The 22,346-nt window shown below is 43.2% G+C and overlaps 1 protein-coding gene across 1 annotated transcript in view; it reads left to right on the top strand.

The window, feature by feature from the left end:
- dym (dymeclin) overlaps positions 1-22,346 on the top strand; it is a 304,411-nt gene that overhangs the window by 6,212 nt on the left and 275,853 nt on the right. Inside the window, 1 exon segment of the mRNA XM_055659199.1 lies at positions 2,045-2,240. Coding sequence (XP_055515174.1) covers positions 2,101-2,240 — 140 coding nt within the window. The 5' untranslated portion in view covers positions 2,045-2,100.

The raw sequence follows: 22,346 nt of genomic DNA, 5'->3' as shown, positions 1-22,346 counted from the left end.
GCATCCGACAGTCCCGCCATCCCGGGAATTAACCTTGTAAACCTACGTTGCATTCCCTCAATAGCAAGAATGTGCTTCCTCAAATTAGGGGACCAAAACTGCACACAATACTCCAGGTGTGGTCTCACTAGGGCCCTGTACAACTGCAGAGGGACCCCTTTTCTCCTATACTCGACTTCTCTTGTTATAAAGGCCAACATCCCATTTGCTTTCTTCATTGCCTGCTGTACCTGCACGCTTACTTTCATAGAGTGATGAACAAGGACCCCGTTGTACTTCCCCTTTTCCCAACTTGATGCCATTTAGATTCACACAAAAAGTTGAAGTAACTCAGCAGGACAAGCATCTCTGGAGAGAAGGAATGTGTGACATATCGGGTCGAGGCCCTTCTTCAGAATGATGTCAACGAAGTGGGCAGTACAGAGATAAAATGTAATCGGAGACAGTAAGACTGGTGGGAGAACTGGGAAGGTGGAGGGGATGGAGAGAGAGGGAAAGCAAGGGCTACTTGAAGTCAGATGTACAGATGATCTATACTTCCAAGTCCACAACTCCCTGAAAATGGTAACACCAGTTTACCAGGGAGTACAAATACCTTCCAAGAAGGGACAGAGCCGGCTGTACGTTTTGAGAAAGCTCCGCTCCTTCAACGTCTGCAGTAAGATTCTGCAGATGTTCTACTAATCGGTGGTAGCCAAAGCCATCTTCTTCGCTGTTGTGTGCTGGGGCAGCAGGGCGAAGGCTGCGGGCGCAAATAGGATCAAGAAGGCTGGCTCTGTCCTGCGGGCGGAGTTGGATTCATAGGAGGTGGTCGGATGGGAGGATGCTCCTCAAACTGCGGTACATCTCGGACAATACAGCTCACACTGGTCAACCTGAGGAGTACCTTCAGCAAGAGGCTGGTTTCACCAAGATGCAGTACAGACCGCCACAGGAGATCCTTCTTCCCTGTGGCTTTCAAACTGTGCAGCTCCTCCCCTTTCTGTCGTGGGGTAGACTGACTGACTTCCCTCCCTCCCCAATCTTTGCACATCACCAATCCTTTCCACTCGTCACTTTAATTTCATGTTTCATGTATTTTGGTGTTTTATGTTGTTGGCAGATCAATTCCCCTCATGAGACAAATAAAGTTCTATCGTATAGTATCATACAAGATTGGCAAAGAAGTCTTACGGTTTAAAAACACAAAATGCGTGAGTAATTCAATAGGTCAGGCAACATCTTAAAAATGATGATAGGCGGAGTTTTTAGATGGGACTCTACTGTCTGAGGAAGTGTCCCGACTCGAAACGTTGCCTGCCCATGTTCTCCAGAGATGCTGCCTGACCCGCTGAATTACTCCAGCACTGTACGTTTCATGGTCTAGATTCCAACATCTGCAGTTGCTTGTGTCTAAGGCTTATGTTATGCTTGCCTTCAACTGTCAGAGCATCGAATATGAGAGTCAGAAAGTAATCTTGCAGCTTTATAGGACTTTGTTTATGGAGCATCGGAGTATTATCTGTAATACTGGCAGGCACGTGCCAGTACTCAGGGTAGGCAGTAAGTCGACTTTTAAAAATCTTTAAAACCGCGCATCTGCTGATTGGTCTCCTCTCTGAAAGACAGACAGTTGGCTTTTATAAAGTAATTTGGCTTCAAAAGCCTTATTTTTTAATAAAATATTTAAAAACATATAGCGCCAATAAATTTACTTACCACATTATTTGTACACAAACTCCATTCTTCTGTCTTTGTTTGAAAAACCCGCCAAGAAAACAAACAGATGAACACAATCGCAGCACCTTGCGCGCAGGCTGTGCAAAGGCAGAATTTCAGCTGCCTTTATTGTCGGTTGTAAGTGAAGGCTTGAAGCAGCGTCCACAGATGGGACATGTTAATTTATTTTGTATGCTGTGAGTTATGGTGATCTCGAATGGAATCTTAAGTCTAATTAATTTGACAAGTGTTTTTTATTTACCTGAAGAGTTTGCCTTATGTGGATAGGTAAAATAAACAGATGGATTGTCAATGCATTTTATGTAACCAATCTACAATGTCTTAGGTTCCAATCAAAGTGATGTCCGAATAATCCGGAGCGGATACCGTGCTCAAGTGGAGATGGGTGCAAACAGTAGCAGCACTGCTGACATCGCAAGTAATGATTACCTTAAGCGTCTTGCTGGTACCGAATCCATCTCTGAGAATGATCCATTCTGGAATCAACTTCTGTCATTTACTTTCACTACACCTACTAATGGGTAAGAATATGATATTAATAAATGAATATTATTCACTATAAATTAACTGAAGCCTTGTAGTGATCATGAAATGATTATTAATTAAAAATTTGCCATCATGTTGATGCTTTTACATTCCTTGATCTTACTATTTCTGTTACTTTAGTAATTCCACTTTAATTGATAGTAATTTCAATGTGACTTGCCTGCAATAAGTGTGCTTATAACTGTAAGCTCTTTTTTTAAACTGTAGATGTAGCTGGAAACCTTGTGCTTACTTTATTTTGGTGCAGCAGTGATACTGACCACAGCTTGTGTGAAGGAAAAGTAATCAAGTACGGAAAAAAAAGTCTCAGAAGGATTACAGCATAGAGTAGCAATGTTACAAAATTTTGAGATTTAAAAAATCAAGTCTGCAATTTATCCCATCATAGAAAGCATAAAAAGAAGTTTAATTTGACACCTAATTCACTTTCATATCTTCAGTATTAAAAACGTTATGGCCATTTTCATACTCTGTAATTAGCATATTGTTCCCTATTGCTTTTCCATTGACTTAACTCAAAAGTTGTGATCGAGGACAGTCAAAAGCCCATAACTTTCTTAGAAATTAAGAGAACTGAATGAAATTTTCAGTTATTATAGATTGAAGCATTCTGAAACAAATATGAAACAATCTTACTTGGATGACCTGAAAAGAAAGCATATAATTAGTTAGTTACCCAATTGTAGCTAATTACAAAATTCAATTACTAGATCTAAACATCTATCCATTTCTTAAGAAAAAGTTAACATTTTTAAATAGCCTAAGTGTTCAAATAACATTCACACAATAATTCACAATATAACATGATTTTTAAATCTCATTGTCATTAATTTATAGGCCAAATGGAAGGAATTTAGTGTTCAATTCCCATAAATTAATGGCCATTTTAATCATCTTGCGAGTGCGTTTTTGTGGAACGCGCTGGTTTGGAACGTTGCATTTGCGGTGAATTTAAACCTCATATCGGCAGGAAAAATACTGCCGGTTCGTATATTGACATAATTACATTTTCGCAACGTGAATTATTTATTAAAGGCATCCTTAGAAGCAAGTTTATATATAAATAAACGGCTTTCCTTTACTTGTCCCGTACATGAAATCTGTCCCCGTTGTCGGCATTGACGGCTTTAGAAGATTATTTGTAAATTACTCCTGTTTGTAAAATATCCAGTGAAGTTTAAAAGAAACTTAAAAAAACGGCAGTCAAAGCGATTATTCTTTAGCAGCTAAACAGCCTGACAGACATCGATTTAAATAGGCTGGAGAAACAAGGCATTTGAAACCCGCCCCCCTCTCAAAGGCGCCAAAGTCGCGCACACGGGCAGCGACAGATCTGCAGCGCCACTGAAGGTAAGTTTTGTAACATACCTACATAGAGCAAAGCCATTAGACATAGATATAGAAAATAGGTGCAGAAGTAGGCCATTCGGCCCTTCGAGCCAGCACCGCCTTCAATATGATCATGACTGATCATCCAAAATCAGTACCCCGTGTTACAAGGGAACAGGTTCAAGGATGTGACTAGTAGAACAGAAAAAGGCTCACTTGTCTGTTTAGTTACAAATCAGATTCATTGGTAAGAGAGAGAATAAAAACAATATTTGTCTCGGTGTGCTCGGGACCCGTTTTACAGCAGCACACCTCCTTCTCTCTCTGCCTCCGTCTGCTCCAGGCGCTGATTGTGACCCAGCCCGTCGGTGAACCCATCTCGTACAAGAACTAACTGATGGCTTACCAGCGCCTGCCTTTATACCGGCAGAAATCAGCCGTTGAAATAATTGCTATTAAGTCCTCGCCAATAGCGCCACTTACAAATTCAAACTGTAAACAATGGCAGGGGCCTGCATCCGAGCAAACCCCCGTCCCCCCGAAACAAAGCGCTAACGGCCACAGACTTATTGCGCAAGGTAAAACACACAGCGCCATCGGCTTGGTGTGCAAAGTTTTGAACAAAACTCTGTCGGATACAGCGCTATGAGGCTTTAAACATAGCGCTTTCAGCCACAGCGCTATGAGGTTTTAAACATAGCGCTACTGGGCACAGCGCTATGTTTTTAAAATAGCACTACCAGCCACAGCACCATAAGGCTTTAAACATAGCGCTTCAGGCCACAGTGCTATGAGGTTTTTAAAATAGCCCTACCAGCCACAGTGCTATGAGGATTTAAACGTAGTGCTATCGGCGCAGCGCTATGAGGCTTTAAATATGGCGCTATCGGCCACAGCGTTATGAGGCTTTAAACATAGCGCTATCGGCCACCACACTATCAGCCACGGACTGTTTGGGCAAAACTCTTATTATACCCCTTTTCTGCTTTCTCCCCTTATCCTTTGATTCCGTTAGTCCCTAAGAGCGAAATCTATCTCTCTTGAAAACATCCTGTGAATTGGCCTCCATTGCCTTCTGTGACAGTGTATTCCATAGATTCACAACTCTCTGGGTGAAAAGGTTTTTCCTCATCTCAGTCCTAAATGGCCTACCCTTATTCTTAAACTGTGAACCATGGTTCTGGACTCCCCCAACATCGGGGACATTTTTCCTGCATCTAACCTGTCCAATCCCTTAAGAATGTTATATGTTTCTGTAAGATCCCCTCCCATCCATCTAAATTCCAGTGAATATAAGTGCAGTCGATCCATTCTTTCATCATATGTCAGTCCCGCCATCCCGGGATTTAACCTGGTGAACCTACAATGCATTCCCTCAATAGCAAGAATGTCCTTCCTCACATTAGGAGACCAAACCTGCATACAATACTCCAGGTATGGTCTCACCAGGGCCCTGCACAACTGCAGTAGGACCTCCTTGCGCCTATACACATATCTTCTCGCTATGAAGGCCAACATACTATTTGATTTCTTCACTGCCTGCTGCACCTGCATGCATACTTTCAGTGACTGATGTACAAGGACACCCAGGCCTCGCTGCACCTCCCCTTTTCCCAATCCGGCACCATTCAGATAATAATCTGCCTCTTGTTCTTGCCACCAAAGTGGATAACCTCACATTTGTCCACATTATACTGCATCTGCAATGCATATGCCCACTCACCCAACCTATCCAAGACACCCTGCAGCCTCATAGCATCCTCCTCGCAGCTCACACTGCCACCCAGCTTTGTGTTATCCGCAAACTTCGTCTAAATCGTTAATATATACTGTAAATATGTAAATATCTGGGGTCCCAGCAGTGAGCCTTGCAGCACCCCACTAGTCACTGCCTGCCATTCTGAAAAGGACCCGTTAATTCCTACTCTTTGCTTCCTGTCTGCCAACCAGTTCTTTATCCATGTTGATACCCTACCCCCAATACCATGTGTACTAATTTTGCATACTAATCTCTTGTGTGGGACTTTATCAAAAGCTTTTTGAAAGTCCAGATAGACCACATCCACTGGCTTTCCTTTATCCATTTTACTTGTTACATCCTCAAAATGTATTTAGACCATTAAGTCTGTATTATCACCAAATAAGAAGAATCCATCCATCCATCTGATTCAGATTCAGATTCAGATTCAATTTTAATTGTCATTGTCAGTGATCCCCTGCCCTTTCCTTATGGCCATGAAGATTCTTTGCTTTCCAGAGTTTAGTTTGGAATGCTACTGTTGAATCTGCTTCCACTCACAGTGCATTCCAGGCCCAAACCACTTGCTGGTTGAAAAACATATTTGTTTTGTCATTTATTTTTTGCCTTCTGATTCATTTCATGACCTGTATTCTTAAGTACACAAATGCAATGATTGTGGTGTAAGAATAGTAGATTATACTGAGTGCACAAAGTCATCATTGTTTGCAGTGCCGCCTTGTATCTTTCAAGCTATAAAGTTCTTAAACGCCTATTTTTAAGGTCTGTTGTCCTGCAGCGGCACTGGGTCAGTTTTGCAATGATTGATCTGGCCTGGCCTGGCAATGCTGTTAAGGTCCTCCACCACCACTCCGTGCCGCTGCAGGCCAAGTGGTGGAGTTTCGGACTGTGAGGAAAGCTGTCAAAGTGTACAGCGGGATATAGATCAGCTTCAGAAATTAATGGAGAAATGGCGGATGGGAGTTTAATACGAGCAAGTGTGAGGTGCCGAACTTTGGGATGTAAAATGTAAGGCAAAGGTAGGCAGTTAATGGCGAGACCCTGAACTGCATTAATGCACAGAGGGATCTTGGGTCCATGTCCATAGCTCACTGAAAGTGGCAACAAAATTAGATAGGATGGAAAAGCAGGCATATGGTATGCTTGCTTTCATTATATGTCAGGAAGTCATGATGCAGCTTTACAGGCCTTTGGCAAGATTGCATTTGGAGTATTGTTTAGTTTAGTTTAGAGATACAGCATGGAAACAGGCCCTTTGGGCCCACCGAGACCGCACCGACCATCAGTCACTGCACATTTACACCATCCTACAGTAGGGACAATTGTTACATTTCTATCAAGCCAATTAACCTACAAATCTGTACGTCTTTGGAGTGTGGGAGGAAACCAAAGTTCCTGGAGAAAACCCACAGGTAGAACGTAAAACTCTGCACAGACAAGCACCCACAGCTAGGAACGAACCCGGGTCTCTGGTGCAGCAACTCTACCGCTGCGCGACTGTGCCGCCCACAGTTATGTGCAAGTCTGGTTGCTCCAACACAGGAAGGATGTGGAGGCTTTAGAGAGGATACAGAGAGGTTAACCAGAATGCTGCCAGTATTAGCGGGTATTCGCTATATGAGCTACACGCGACTGTAATGGAAACCTGGCTAAGAGAGGGACAGGAGTGGCAGCATAATGTTCCAGGATGTTTATTGTCTATTGACACAGGTGCTACAGGGTGTGATAGATATAGAGGTAGGAGTTGGAGAGAGGAGGGGTGTTGCTTTATTGGTTATGGGAAATGTTATGTCAGTAGTCTAGGCTGACATAATTGATGATTCATCCAGTGAAGCTATATAGGTGAATCTGTGAAATAAAAAGTGATGATCACCGTTTTGGGAGTATACTGTAGGCCCCCAAATAGTCAATGGGAATTAGAAGAACAAGTAGGCCAGGAAATTGCAGTTGCTGCAGATTGATAGGGTTGTTATAGTAGGGGATTTTAACTTTCTCAATATAGACTGTGACCGCCATTGTGCCAAGGGCTTAGACTGGGTGGAATTTGTGAGATGTGTTCAGGAAAGTTTCCTTGGGTAAAATGTTGAGGGCTTGATTATTTTAAAAGAGTGCTGGTGAGAGTCCAGAGCAGGCATGTTTCTATAGAGTATTGGTCAAGGCAGCTGGGAGCACGAAAGCTTGGATGACGAGAGAAATTGGGGCTGGGGTCAGGAAAAAGGAGGCATGGGTCAGGCATTGGCATCTGGGATGGAATGTATTCCCGGAGGAGTTTAGGGGATTGAGAGGCATACTTAAGAACGAAATGTGGAGGGGAAAGGGAGGAAGAATGTAGCTCTGGCAGATAAAATTAAGGAATGTTATGTTTATTAAGGGAAACATAGAATAGTACAGCACAGCACAGGAATGGGGCCTTTGGCTGAATGAGATGCTTTGTTAGACTTAACACTAGGAAACCGTGCAAGGATGTTGCTGCCCCTCCTGTTCAGTTGCAACCTTTCCCTCTTATACAGGTCCCAATAGTCTAAAAATCTGAATCCCTGTCCCCTGCACCAACTCCTCAGCATTGTATTTATTTGTCTTATCCTCCTATTGCTACTATCATTAGCACGTGGCATTGGTAGTAATCCAGAGATTACCACCCTCGGGGTCCTGGGTTTTAACCTTTTGTCTAACTTTTGCCTAACTTCCCTACCCATGTTATTTGTGCCAACATGCACAACGACTTCTGGCTGCTTGGGAATGTTCTGTAACCGCTCCGAGACATCTGGAACCCTGGCACTAGGCAGACAATAGATCCTTGGAATAAATAACTAATAGAAAATGCTGAATTCACTCAGTAGTTAAGGCAGTGGTCAAGATCAGACTTTTAGTAATATAGATTAGAGGATTGGACAGGGGTAGATGCAGGAAAAATGTCCCTGATGTTGGGGGAGTCCAGAACCAGGGGTCACGGTTTAAGAATAAGGGGTTGGCCATTTAGGACTGAGATGAGAACAAACTTTCTTCACGCAGACAGTTGTGAATCTGTAGAATTCTCTGCCGCAGAAGACAGTAGAGGCCAATTCACTGAATGTGTTCAAGATGTGTTAGATTTAGCTCTTAGGGTTAAGGGAACCAAGGGATATTGGGAAAACGCCGGAACGGGATACTGATTTTGGATGATCAGCCATGATCATATTGAATGGCGGTGCTGGCTCAAAGGACCGAATGGCCTACCCCTATCCCACTTGTTATCCCACTTTTTAAGGAAGGCGGGAGAGAGAAAACGGGGAATTATAGACCAGTTAGCCTGACATTGGTGGTGGGGAAGATGCTGGAGTCAATTATAAAAGATGAGATAGCCGCACATTTGGATAGAAGTAACAGGATCGGTCCGAGTCAGCATGGATTTACAAAGGGAAAATCATGCTTGACTAATCTTCTGGAATTTTTTGAAGATGTAATTCGGAAAATGTACAAGGGAGAGCCAGTGGGTGTAGTGTACCTGGACTTTCATAAAGCATTTGATAAGGTCCCACATAGGAGATTAGTGGGCAAAATTAGGGCACATGGTATTGGGGGTAGAGTGCTGGCATGGATAGAAAAGTGGTTGGCAGACAGGAAACAAAGAGTAGGGATTAACGGGTCCCTTTCAGAATGACAGGCAGTGACTAGTGGGGTACCGCAAGGCTCGGTGCTGGGACTGCAGCTATTTACAATATACATCAATGATTTGGATCAAGGGATTCAAAGTAACATTAACAAATTTGCAGATGACACAGCTGGGTGGCAGTGTGAACTGTGAGGAGGATGCTATGAGAATGCAGAGTGACTTAGACAGATTGGTGGAGTGGGCAGATGCATGGAAGATGAAGTTTAAGACTTACAAAATTCTTAAGGGGTTGATGCAGGAAGATTGCTCCCAATGTTGGGGAAGTCCAGGACAAGGGGTCACAGTTTAAGGATAAGGGGGAAATCCTTTAAAACCGAGATGAGAAGAACTTTTTTTCACACAGAGAGTGGTGAATCTCTGGAACTCTCTGCCACAGAGGGTAGTTGAGGCCAGTTCATTGGCTATATTTAAGAGGGAGTTAGATGTGGCCCTTGTGGCTAAGGGGATCAGAGGGTATGGAGAGAAGGCAGGTACGGGATACTGAGTTGGACGATCAGCCATGATCATATTGAATGGTGGTGCAGGCTCGAAGGGCCGAATGGCCTACTCCTGCACCTAATTTCTATGTTTCTATGTTAATGCGGATAAATGTGAGGTTATCCACTTTGGTAGCAAAAACAGGTAGGCAGATTACTATCTAAATGGTGTCAAGTTAGGGCAAAGGGGAAGTACAACGGGATCTGGGGGCCCTTGTACATCAGTCTATGAAAGTAAGCATGTAGGTACAGCAGGCAGTGAAGAAAGCAAATGGCATGTTGGCCTTTATAACAAGAGGAATCGAATATAGGAGCAAAGAGATCCTTCTGCAGTTGTACAGAGCCGTCGTGAGGCCACAACTGGAGTATTGTGTGCAGTTTTGGTCCCCTAATTTGAGGAAGAGCGTTCTTGCTACTGAGGGAGTGCAGCATAGGTTTACAAGGTTAATTTCCGTGATGGCGGGACTGTCATATGCTGAGAGAATGGAGCAACTGGGCTTGTACACTCTGGAGTTTAGAAGGATGAGAAGGGATTTCATTGAAACCATATAAGATTGTTCAGGGCTTGGACACACTAGAGGCAGGAAACATGTTCCCGATGTTGGGGGAGTCCAGAACCAGGGGCCGCAGTTTAAGAATAAGGAGTAAGCCATTTAGAATGGAAACGAAGAAACACGTTTTCTTACAGAGAGTGGTGAGTGTGGAATTCTCTGCCTCAAGAGGGCAGTGGAGGCAGGTTCTCTGGATGCTTTCAAGAGAGTTAGATAGGGCTCTTAAAAATAGCGGAGCCAGGGGATATGGGGAGAAGGCAGGAACGGGGTACTGATTGGGGATGATCAGCCATGTTCACATTGAATGGCGGTGCTGGCTCGAAGGGCCAAATGGCCTGCTCCTGCACCTATTGTCTATATTGTCCTGCACCTATTTTCTACGTTTCCCTTTTTTGAGTGTAATGCATCAGTAGCCAGAAGAGGGCACTCGTGTTCTTTTTGCTGCTTATTAACCAAATGATCAAGTCCAGTCGAGTACAGCTATAATGAAAATCGTGCTTGTAGCAGGCAAATATAGACAGACTCATTCAACATGCAAGAAGGGTCTTGTCAGGAAACATCACCCATTCCTTCTCTCCAGAGATGCTGCCTGTCCTGCTGAGTTACTCCAGCTTTTTGTATCTATTTTCGGTTTAAACCAGCATCTGCAGTTCCTTCCTACACCTTAGAAAACAAGTCCCTGGCAGGGCAAGAGATGATCCGTAGTGTTCCATTGCTGAAGCAGGAATGGGGTTGTGCAGGTCACTATATAATGTTCAGTTAGTGTGGATCCTTGGTGATAAGAGTGCTTCATGTAGATGGTAGGGTGCCTCAGGGATCTGTGTTGGGTTCACTGTTGTTTGTCATATACATCACTGATCTGGATGATGGTGTGGTAAATTGGATTAGTAAGTATGCAGATGATACTAAGAGAGGTGGTGTGGATAATGAAATAGATTTTCAAAGTCTACAGAGAGATTTAGGCCATTTGGAAGAGTGGGCTGAAAGATTGCAGATGGAGTTTAATGCTGATAAGTGTAAGGTGCCACATAGAAACATAGAAACAGAAAATAGGTGCAGGAGTAGGCCATTCGGCCCTTCGAGCCTGCATTCAATATGATCATGGCTGATCAACCAACTCAGTATCCTGTACTTGCCTTCTCTCCATACCCCCTGATCCCTTTAACCACAACGGCCACATCTAACTCCCTCTTAAATATAGCCAATGAACTGGCCTCAACTACCTTCTGCGGCAGAGAATTCCAGAGATTCACCACTCTGTGTGAAAAAAAATTTCCTCATCTCGGTCCTAAAAGATTTCCCCCTTATCCTTAAACTGTGACCCCTTGTTCTGGACTTCCCCCAACATCGGGAACAATCTTCCTGCATCTAGCCTGTCCAACCCCTTAAGAATTTTGTAAGTTTCTATAAGATCCCCCCTCAATCTTCTAAATTCTAGCGAGTTCAAACCGAGTCTATCCAGTCTTTCTTCATATGAAAGTCCTGACATCCCAGGAATCAGTCTGGTGAACCTTCTCTGTACTCCCACTATGGCAAGAATGTCTTTCCTCAGATTAGGAGACCAAAACTGTACGCAATACTCCAGGTGTGGTCTCACCAAGACCCTGTACAACTGCAGTAGAACCTCCTTGCTCCTATACTCAAATCCTTTTGCTATGAATGCTAACATACCATTCGCCTTCTTCACTGCCTGCTGCACCTGCATGCCTCCTTTTAATGACTGGTGTACCATGACACCCAGGTCTCGTTGCATCTCCCCCTTTCCTAATCGGCCACCATTCAGGTAATAATCTACTTTCCTGTTTTTGCCACCAAAGTGGATAACCTCACATTTATCCACATTATACTGCATCTGCCATGCATTTGCCTACTCACCCAGCCTATCCAAGTCACCTTGCAGGACAAATCAAAATAGGATGTACATGGTAAATGGTAGCAAATTGAGGAATGCAGTTGAACAGAGGGATCTAGCTATAACTGTGCATAGTTCCCTGAAGGTGGAATCTCATGTAGATAGGGTGGTAAAGAAAGCTTTTGGTGTGTTGGCCTTTATAAATCAGAGCATTGAGTATAGAAGTTGGGATGTAATGTTATAATTGTACAAGGCATTGATGAGGCCAATTCTGGAGTATTGTGTACAATTCTGGTCGCCAAATTATAGGAAAGACGTCAACAAAATAGAGCTAGTACAGAGGAGATTTACTAGAATGTTGCTTGGGTTTCAGCACCTAAGTTACAGAGAAAGGTTGAACAAGATAGGTCTTTATTCTTTGTAGCGCAGAAGGTTAAGGGGGGACTTGATAGAGGTCTTTAAAATTATTAGAGGGATAGACAGAGTTGATGTGGATAAGCTTTTTCCATTGAGAGTAGGGAAGATTCAAACAAGAGGACATGATTTGAGAATTAAGGGACAAAAGTTTAGGGGCAACATGAGGGGGAACTTCTTTACTCAGCGAGTGGTAGCTGTGTGGAATGAGCTTCCAGAGGAAGTGGTGAAGACAGGTTCGTTTTTATCATTTAAAAATAAATTGGATAGGTATATGGACGGGAAAGGAATGGAGGGTTATGGTCTGAGTGCAGGTAGATGGGACTAGGGGAGAAAAAAAGTGTTCGGCACGGACTAGAAGGGCGGAGATGGCCTGTTTCCGTGCTGTAATTGTTATAGGGTTATATGGTGGGGAAGGCTGTGCCCATGATGGGCGGGCTGAGTCCTCCACTCTCTGCAGCCTCTTGCATTCCCCTGCATTGGAATTGCTGTATTCGGCCATGATACAACCAGTCAAAATACTGTCCACGGTGCATCTGTCGAAGTTTATTAGAGTATTCATCTTGCTAAATCTTTGCAAACTTGGAAGTATTGGAAGTAGCCCTGTGATATGATTTACAATTAAACTGGAATTTTTTATCCACCCAAGACCTTTCGATTTTATCAGAAAGTAGAGATGCTTGCATGCCATCTTTGTGATTATATTTAGTCATTTCTGAGGCAGGAGTAGATTTGTGCCATAACTATTCTCTGAAAGCACTTCAGTACAGTTGATCTAAGTTCTACCGAATGATAGTCGTTGAAGCAGGTGATCATGCGCATCTTGGGTACCTGTACAATGGATGCCCTGTTAAAGCATGTGGGAACCTCAAACTGCAAAACAAGTGGACGAGGATGTCTTTTAAACTCCAGCCATTTGGTCTACACGAATCTTTAGCATTCGGCCAGGTACACAGTCTGGGCCAGATACTTTGGGTGGATTCACCTTCGCCAAGGATGCCCTGATGTCCCTCACACACTGAGATTAGTTATTTGAGGGTTGTGGAGGTTTGTGTAAGTATGTCATTGTTCTGCTTCTAAAAGTGCATAAAAGGTATTGATCTAATCTGGAAGTGATGTGTCGTTGGTACTTACGCTACCCGCTTTCGACTTGTAGGAAGTGAGAGAATGCAAGCCTTGCCACAGCCGTCGAGAGTCCATCTGTGACTCCAGCTTAGTCAAAGTCTCCATGCCCTCATGTTGACCTCCAGGAGGATGTGCCTGGACTTCTTATGTAACTCTAGATCACTAGTCTTAAATGCTATAAATGAAGGTGCAGTTTAATGTGGATAAATGTGAGGTTATCCACTGGTGGCAAAAACAGGAAGGCAGATTATTATCTGAATTGTGTCAAGTTGGGAAAAGGGGAAGTACAACTAGATCTGGGGGGTCTTTATTCATCAGTCACTGAAAGTAAGCATCCAGGTACTGCAGGCAGTGAAGAAAGCAAATGGCATGTTGGCCTTCATAACAAGAGGAATCGAATATAGGTGCAAAGAGGTCCTTCTGCAGTTGTACAGAGCCCTAGTAAACCACACCTGGAGTATTGTGTGCAGTTTTGGTCTCCAAATTTGAGGAAGGACATTCTTTCTATTGAGGGAGTGCAGCGTAGGTTTACAAGGTTAATTCCCATGATGGCAGGGCTGTCATATGCTGAGAGAATGGGGCAGCTGAGCTTGTACACTCTGGAGTAGAGGATATCTCATTGAAACATACAAGATTGTCAAGGGTTTGGACATGCTGGAGGCAGGAAACATGTTCCCGATGTTGGGGGAGTCCAGAACCAGGGGCCACACTTTAAGAATAAGGAGTAAGCCATTTAGAACAGAGACGAGGAAACACTTTTTCTCACAGAGAGTGGTGAGCCTGTGGAATTCTCTGCCTCAGAGGCCGGTTCTCTGGATGCTTTCAAGAGAGAGCTAGATAGGGCTCTTAAAAATAGCGGAGTCAGGGCATATGGGGAGAAGGCAGGAACGGGGTACTGATTGGGGATCATCAGCCATGATCACATTGAATGGTGGTCCTGGCTCGAAGGGCCGAATGGCCTACTCTTGCACTTATTGTCTATTGAATGGCAGTACTGGCTCGAAGGGCCAAATGGCCTACTCCTGCACCTATTGTCTGTTGTTTATTGCATGGTACCCACAGAGTCTTCTGAATAACTATTGAAAAACATTATTTGATACAAGATACAAGATAAATTTATTTGTCACATGTACCAATTGGTACGGTGAAATGTGTGGTCACGATACAGGCATACGAATAATAAAGAGCACGGAAAACGATAGATTTGAAACAGACATCCCCACACAGCGGGATCAAAGTTTCCCACTGTGAGGGAAGGCTCCAAAATTGAACTGCAAAATTAAATAATAGTTGGAAACTCAGATTGATACATAAGAAATATTTTTGCATAGGTTTATGTTTCACATATTGCGGATCTGTTTTTATACGCTTAATGATGCCACATGTCTCGATGCTTTTACTGAGAGTTTGCATACATGCCCCATATTATGTGACTATTGGAAAAACTGACTTATGACATCAGTGCTGCAAATTTATTTTCAGTGAAGTTGATTGTTGTTGAGAGATTTATTTGGTACATTGTTTGGAAAATCCCAAATGCCTACTAAAAGTAACATATCTAGATGTTTAACAATATTGCAAAACAAAAACCATATGCTTGAAGCAGCATGAAATATATATTTTTTAAAGGCACAAAGTGGTGGAGTAACTCAACAGATTGGGCGGCATCTCTAGAGAACATGGATAGGTGATGTTTCGGGTCGGGACCCTTTGGTCACATTTTAGGTCGGGACCCTTCTTCAGACCTGCTGAGTTACTTCAGCATCTGCAGTCCTTTGTTTCTCTATGGAATATACATGGCACTGCAGAATTTTGCAGGAAGTATTAAACTATACAAACTAGCAAGTAATGTATTATATGGTTCTATACACTGTATATGTATGACGTTCTTAAAGGCTCTAATTTAATCTGGATAGTTTTGGATGCTTTGCTTTGATGAAAATACTATGTGTATGTTTATCAGCTGTCGTAGCATTGTGTTGTAGAATTCCCCCTGATTTTTTTTAAACTTTTTGCTAATGAATGTCATGTGTATTCATAAAGATGATCTGAAATGAAGTGGGGAATCACATTCTACATTTTTATCTGTGCTTCAGCAATTAGATGTGTTTTTTTTAGTCCTTGCATGTGATTGATAGTTATTATTATCCGTTATGCCTTCCTTGTCCAAATCAAATTGCACAATATTAATTAGTTGAGAAGTTACAAAATGACGTATTGACTATTTGATGTGTTGCCCTACATTATTCCAGCTACAGAAAGAAATAATGAACATGTATAGTATTTATTATCTTTGCCATCGTCAGGAGATGCCCAAAAGTGTGAATTCATAACAAGAGAATTTCAGTATAGGAGTAGAGAGGTTCTTCTGCAGTTGTATAGGGCTCTGGTAAGACCACATCTGGAGTATTGCGTACAGTTTTGGTCTCCTAATTTGAGGAAGGACATCCTTGTGATTGAGGCAGTGCAGTGTAGGTTCACAAAATTGATCCCTGGAATGGCGGGAATGTCATATGAGGAAAGATTGAAAAGACTAGGCTTGTATTCACTGGAGTTTAGAAGGATGAGGGGGATCTTATAGAAACATATAAAATTATAATAGCTCTGGACAAGCTAAATGCAGGAAAAATTTTCCCAATGTTGGGCGAGTCCAGAACCAGGGGCCACAGTCTTAGAATAAAGGGGAGGCCATTTAAGACTGAGGTGAGAAAAAACGTTTTCACCCAGAGTTGTGAATTTGTGGAATTCCCTGCCACAGAGGGCAGGGGAGACCAAATCACTGGATGGATTTAAGAGAGAGTTAGATAGAGCTCTAGGGGCTATTGGAATCAAGGGATATGTGGAGAAGGCAGGCACAGGTTATTGATTGGGGCTGATCAGCCATGATCACAATGAATGGCGGTGCTGACTCGAAGGGACGAATGGCCTCCTCCTGCGCCTATTTTCTATGTTTCTATGTAACCAGTTAATTAGAGTGTACACATTTAATACTTGCAAACTTGACAACCAGTTTGTTCATAACCATATCCCAGAAATGCTGACTTGTTTGCTTTGGAGATGGTGAGAAAAAAAGTTATAAGGAAGAGCAAAATCAGCAATGTCAAATCTATTGAAGCCTTTCATAAAACTTAAACAGCCATGTCTAGGCTTTCCTTCAATGTCTTTGCAGGCCAGTAATAATAAGACATGGGTACTGCGGTGTTTGTGTTCTAAAGCATAGTCGCCCTTATGATAACATTCAGAGAATGGTATGGATGCCACAAATTTTTCCCACACTTTGTCTTCAAACCTGAGTTTGATGTTTTACAGATTTTCTAAACCCTGCTCAGCCCTGGATGTTTGACGTCAGAAACAATTTGTCAGTGATTTGCGCAGCTAGACTCCAGTGTATGAAGAACCTTTGACCTTATCCCAAAACAAATAATACAGATACAGTGTTTCAGTTAATGGTGCCCCTTATCGGAGATTAGATATAGAGAAAAATAATGTTGAATTGTATGAGTGATGCCATTTAATTCCAGAAATTTTACTGGAACATAATGGCACAGAAACAGAAAAAAATAGCAACAGTTAATGTTTTAATATTAATTCTTCTACTTGATAGAAATTAATTTCTATATTGCTTGAATCCTAGGAAAATTATTCTTAGGAAAATGTGTTTCATATAGTCCATTGCTATATTTGTTTTTACCTGATGATTTGTAGTGTAAAATCATGGTATGTCCATGGAATAAACAATTGGATCTATATTTGACAAATTCTAATTCAAAGTATTACAGGCAAAAAACAGAGGATCCAAGTGCTCAGCCCTATCAAAGAGCTGGCACAAACATGACAGGTTGAATTGTGTAAGAAGAAACTGCAGATGCTGGTTTACACCGAAGATAGACACAAAATGCTGGAGTAACTTAGCGGGTCATGCAGCATTTCTGGAGAAAAGGAATAGGTGAGGGTTCGGGTCGAGACCTTTCATCAGGCTGAGAGTCAGGGAGGGGGAAACTAGAGGTATGGGAAGGGTACCTCTAGTCTCCCCCTCGTAGGAATCTGAGGGGTAACCTTTTTACACAAAGGATGGTGGATGTATGGAATCTGTGAGCAGGGAGACTCTGGTGAACCTTCTCTGTATGGCAAGAATGTATTTTCTCAGATTAGGTTCTACTGCAGTTTTACAGGGTCTTGGTGAGACCACACCTGGAGTATTGCGTACAGTTTTGGTCTCCTAATCTGAGGAAAGACATTCTTGCCATGGAGGGAGTACAGAGAAGGTTCACCAGACCGATTCCTGGGATGTCAGGACTTTCATATGAAGAAAGACTGGATAGACTCGGCTTGTACTCGCTAGAATTTAGAAGATTGAGGGGGGATCTTATAGAAACTTACAAAATTCTTAAGGGGTTGGACAGGCTAGATGCAGGAAGATTGTTTTCGATGTTGGGGAAGTCCAGAACAAGGGGTCACAGTTTAAGGATAAAGGGGAAATCTTTTAGGACTGAGATAAGAAAAACATTTTTTATACAGAGAGTGGTGAATCTCTGGAATTCTCTGCCACAGAATGTAGTTGAGGCCAGTTCATTGGCTATATTTAAGAGGGAGTTAGATGTGGCCCTTGTGGCTAAAGGGATCAGGGGGTATGGAGAGAAGGCAGGTACGGGATACTAAGTTGGATGATCAGCCATGATCATATTGAATGGCGGTGCAGGTTCGAAGGGCCGAATGGCCTACACCTGCACCTAATTTCTATGTTTCTCGGAGGTAGTTGGGGCAGGGACTACCCCAACATTTAAGAAGCAGTTAGACAGGGACACGGATAAAACAGGTTTGGAAGGATACGGACCAAATGCTGGCAGATGGGACTAGTGTAGCTGGGACATGTTGGCCGGTGTGGGAAAGTTGGGCAGAAGGGCCAGCCTGTTTCCATACTATATCACTCTATGACTCTATTGTTATAGAACTTGCAGATTTAATTCTGAAAGCCATGGGGTGGCAGATATTGGGACTTAATCTAGAATTAACACAGAGGTGAGAATAACCACAGAAAAGACAGCATAGTTCGGGTGCGTACGATGGGAAGAATTTGGTTTTGGATATGTTTGTAATGTCTGAGAGTGGGAACACCTGGGGAGATCTCAAAAGAACTGCCAACAACCGAGTGAGGTGGAGGACATTTGTCAATGGCCTATGCTTCCCCGAGGAGCAAAGGCCTAAAGAAGAAGAAGATAGGTTTATAACCAGGATTATGCAAATGAAGTTCAAAGTGAACAAGTTTATGTTCACCCACTTACTTCGAAAGCAGATGAAAATTGAAGTCATAGGAATTCCGAAAGAACAAATGAACTTGGGTGTTAAAATGCATATAAAAACGAGCCAAGATTGCTTTATTGTCATATTTCCCAGTGTATATATACACAAATTATATATATATACTAGACTAAGTGGGACCCATTGGGTCCCATGTTCACACGGGAGGGCTGGTCCCCCGACGCAATATTCCACCTCTCCACCAATTCCAATATTGGTGGCCAGTGGGGGTGCTTTCTGGAGTGCTGGTATGGGTTCTTGGGGTGGCAGCTCAGTCCCTCAAGCCTGATCTGCTGGCAGCTCACTCACGGCTGGTGGGCTGGCAGTTGACTCATGACTATTCCTTGAAATTCCATTTCAAGCAGAGTGCAAGGCCACCAAATTCAAATCCATGTTCCTACCATTTCAAGCAGGGTGCAAGGCCACCAAATTCAAGTACAGTTTCCTACCACTTCAAGCAGGGTTCAAGGCCACTGAATTCAAGCAGGAAGTGCAGTTTCATACCACTTCAAGCTGGAACCAAGGCCACCAAATTCAAGTGCAGTTTCATACCACTTTCAGCAGGGTGCAAGGCCATCAAATTCAATGCAGTTTCATACCACTTCAAGCAGGATGCAAGGCTGCCAAATTCAAGTGCAGTTTCATTCCACTTCAAGCAGGGTGCAAGGCCACCAAATTCAAATGCAGCTTCATACCATTTCATGCAGGGTGAAACCCCCATAAAACCACACAAAACACCAAACTCACAGTTCAGTAGACATTTAGTGTGTTCAGTTGATTCACAGCTCAGACAGTCGTGACCTCTACCTCCCCCATCATGCAGAGACTGAGCCACACCCACACTTCCTGGTTTTATAACCCCTCCCCCTCCCACCGGAAAAGGTGTGGCTTTCATGGCATGATTGACAGGAGAGAGATTCTCAACATTTTTTAAACACTAATAACACTTTTATTTTTCATTGATGGGAAGAATTCTCCGCACCGGCTCAGCGGAGGGGGGACTGAGTAAGATGGCCAAAAATCACAGCCGTAAGTGGTAGCGTTTTATCTAAAATCCATATACAGTGCAAACAGGAAGTAAATGCATTTGCTGTAGTGCCTTTTAACTTCAAGCCAAAACACCCAAGCTGCCATTTGCAGTAAGTAGTGCCTTTCAACTTCAAGCCAAAGCACCCAATCCACCATTTGCAGTAAGTAGTGCCTTTCAAGCCAAAGCACCCAAGCCACCATTTGCAGTAAGTAGTGCCTTTCAACTTCATGCCATCATTTGCAGTTAGTGCCTTTCAACTTCATGCCAAAGTACCCAAGCTACCATTTGCGGTGAGTAGTGCCTTTCAACTTCAAGCGAAAGCACCCAAGCCACCATTTGCAGTAAGTAGTGCCTTTCAACTTCATGCCACCATTTGCAGTAAGTAGTGCCTTTCAACTTCAAGCCAAAGCTCCCAAGCCACCATTTGCAGTAAGTAGTGCCTTTCAACTTCAAGCCAAAGCACCCAAACAACCATTTGCAGGCAGTGCCTTTTTACTTCAAACAAACCATATTTTCATTTTCAAACCACATTAAGGGGGACTCACAGTTGTGTAGACATTTGTTCAGTGTTATTCAGAGCTCAGAGAGATGTTACCCTTGGCTTCATCCATCTTTCAGAGACTGAGTGAGGCACACCACTTCCTGGTTTTATAGTCCCTCCCCTCCCTCCAGCAGGGGCAGCAGAGAGAATGGTGAATTTTTAAAAAACATTAATATCTCTCTGATTTGTCATCGATGGGAAAAATCCTCCGCACCTGTAAGGCGGAGGGGGGCTCTGAGCGAGGTGGCCAGAAATGACGGTCGTAGGTGGCGGCATTCTGTCGGAAATCGCAGCACAGTGGGCCAAAAGCGGTCAAGATCAGAGTTTTAGTAATATAGATAAAACAAACGATTATAGTGCAATAATAGTCTATGCAGTTCTGAGCTTTTTGGTGGTTGTAATGTTTAATAGCCTGATGGCTGTAGGGAAGAAGCTGTTCCTGTACCTGGACGTTACAGTTTTCAAGCTCCTGCACCTTCTTTCCGTGGTAGGGGTGAAATGAGTGGATGGCCAGGGTGGTGTGGGTCTCTGGTGATGCTGGCTGGTTTTTTGAGACAGGGACTCCGGCCCTTTATTTCAAAAGCAAGAAAGTAGTGTTTCAGTTGTTTGGAGTTTTGGTCTAACCCCTTTTATGCTCGATTTTGAGTAAGATTGATTAGTTTTGAAGGATGCATTATTTTTACCAACACTATTTTGGAACTAAAGACGCTTGGAATTAATGGTGGGCATCGAATGGTTGGGGCATCGAATATAAGAGAAGGAAATCATGATGCAGCTTTGTGGAACTTTGGCCATTATTGGAGTATTGTGTGCAGTACTGGTTGCCCGAATACAGGAAGGATGTGGACGCCTTGGAAAGGGTGCAGAGAGAGTTTAATCAAAATGATGTCTGGATTAGGGGTATAAACTACAGGGAGAGGTTGGACAGATTGGGATTGTCTTTTCTGAAACAGCAGAAGGGGAGATCGAATAGAAGTATACACAATTATGAGAGGGTTCAATAGGGTAGGCAGTCATAACCTTTCTCCCGGATAAAAATATCACCAGGATGGAAATATCAAATACTAGATAGCATGATTTTAAGGAGAGAGGGGCAAAGTGTAAAAGAGATGAATTGAATTGAATTCATTTTATTTACCAAGTATACAAGGAATTTGGTGCTTTACTCGCAAGGATAAAAAAACCCATGATATACAGTATACAATTAAAAATAAAACATTCATAATTTATATGAAAATAAAATACCAGATCAAAAAGAAACCATAGACTTTTGGCTGTTGAATAGAGATACGGCTCATGTAAAAAAGCAGTTTTTATGTCTGGCTGTGGCGACTTTGATAGTCTGGAGTCGCCTCCCAGAGGGAAGTGCTTCAAAGAGTTTGTGGCCAGGGTGAGAGGGATCCAAGATGATCTTACCCGCTCGCTTCCTGGCCCTTACAGTGTACAGTTCGTCAATGGGGGGTAGGTTGCAGCCAACAAGCTTCTCTGCTGATCGAACAATGCACTGCAGCCTCTGGATGTCGTGCTTGGTGGCTGAGCCAAACCAGACCATGATGGAGAATGTGAGGACAGACTCTATGATGGTAGTATAAAACTGGTCCATCATGGCCTGTGGCAGGTTGTGTTTTATCAGCTGTCGCAGGAAGTACATCCTCTGTTGGGCCTTTTTGAGTGTGGAGTCGATGGTGGCCCCCCATTTAAGGTCCCTGAAGATGATGGTTCCAAGGAACTTAAGTGACTCCACAGATGTGACTGTGGTGTTGTTGATGGTGAGTGGGGTGAAGGGAGGGGGAGCTCTCCTAAAGTCTACAATCAATTCCACCGTCTTAAGAGCATTGAGCTCCAGGTTATTGCGATGGCACATGGGTGCCATCCTGTTTGTAGGCCAATTCCTCCCTATCCTTGATCAGTCCAATCAGAGTTGTGCCATCCGCAAACTTGCGAAGCTTGACAAGAGTCTGTGGAGGTGCAGTGATTGGTGTAGAGAGAGTAGAGGAGAGGGGAGGAGAGGGGAGAGTATGCAGCCTAGCGGTGCTCCTAGGCTGAGCGTCTGC

Source organism: Leucoraja erinacea, chromosome 1 (assembly GCF_028641065.1).
Source record: "Leucoraja erinacea ecotype New England chromosome 1, Leri_hhj_1, whole genome shotgun sequence".
NCBI lineage: Eukaryota > Metazoa > Chordata > Chondrichthyes > Rajiformes > Rajidae > Leucoraja > Leucoraja erinaceus.
The sequence above is the reverse complement of the archived record's forward strand: the minus strand, read 5'-3'. Positions and strand labels throughout refer to the sequence as shown.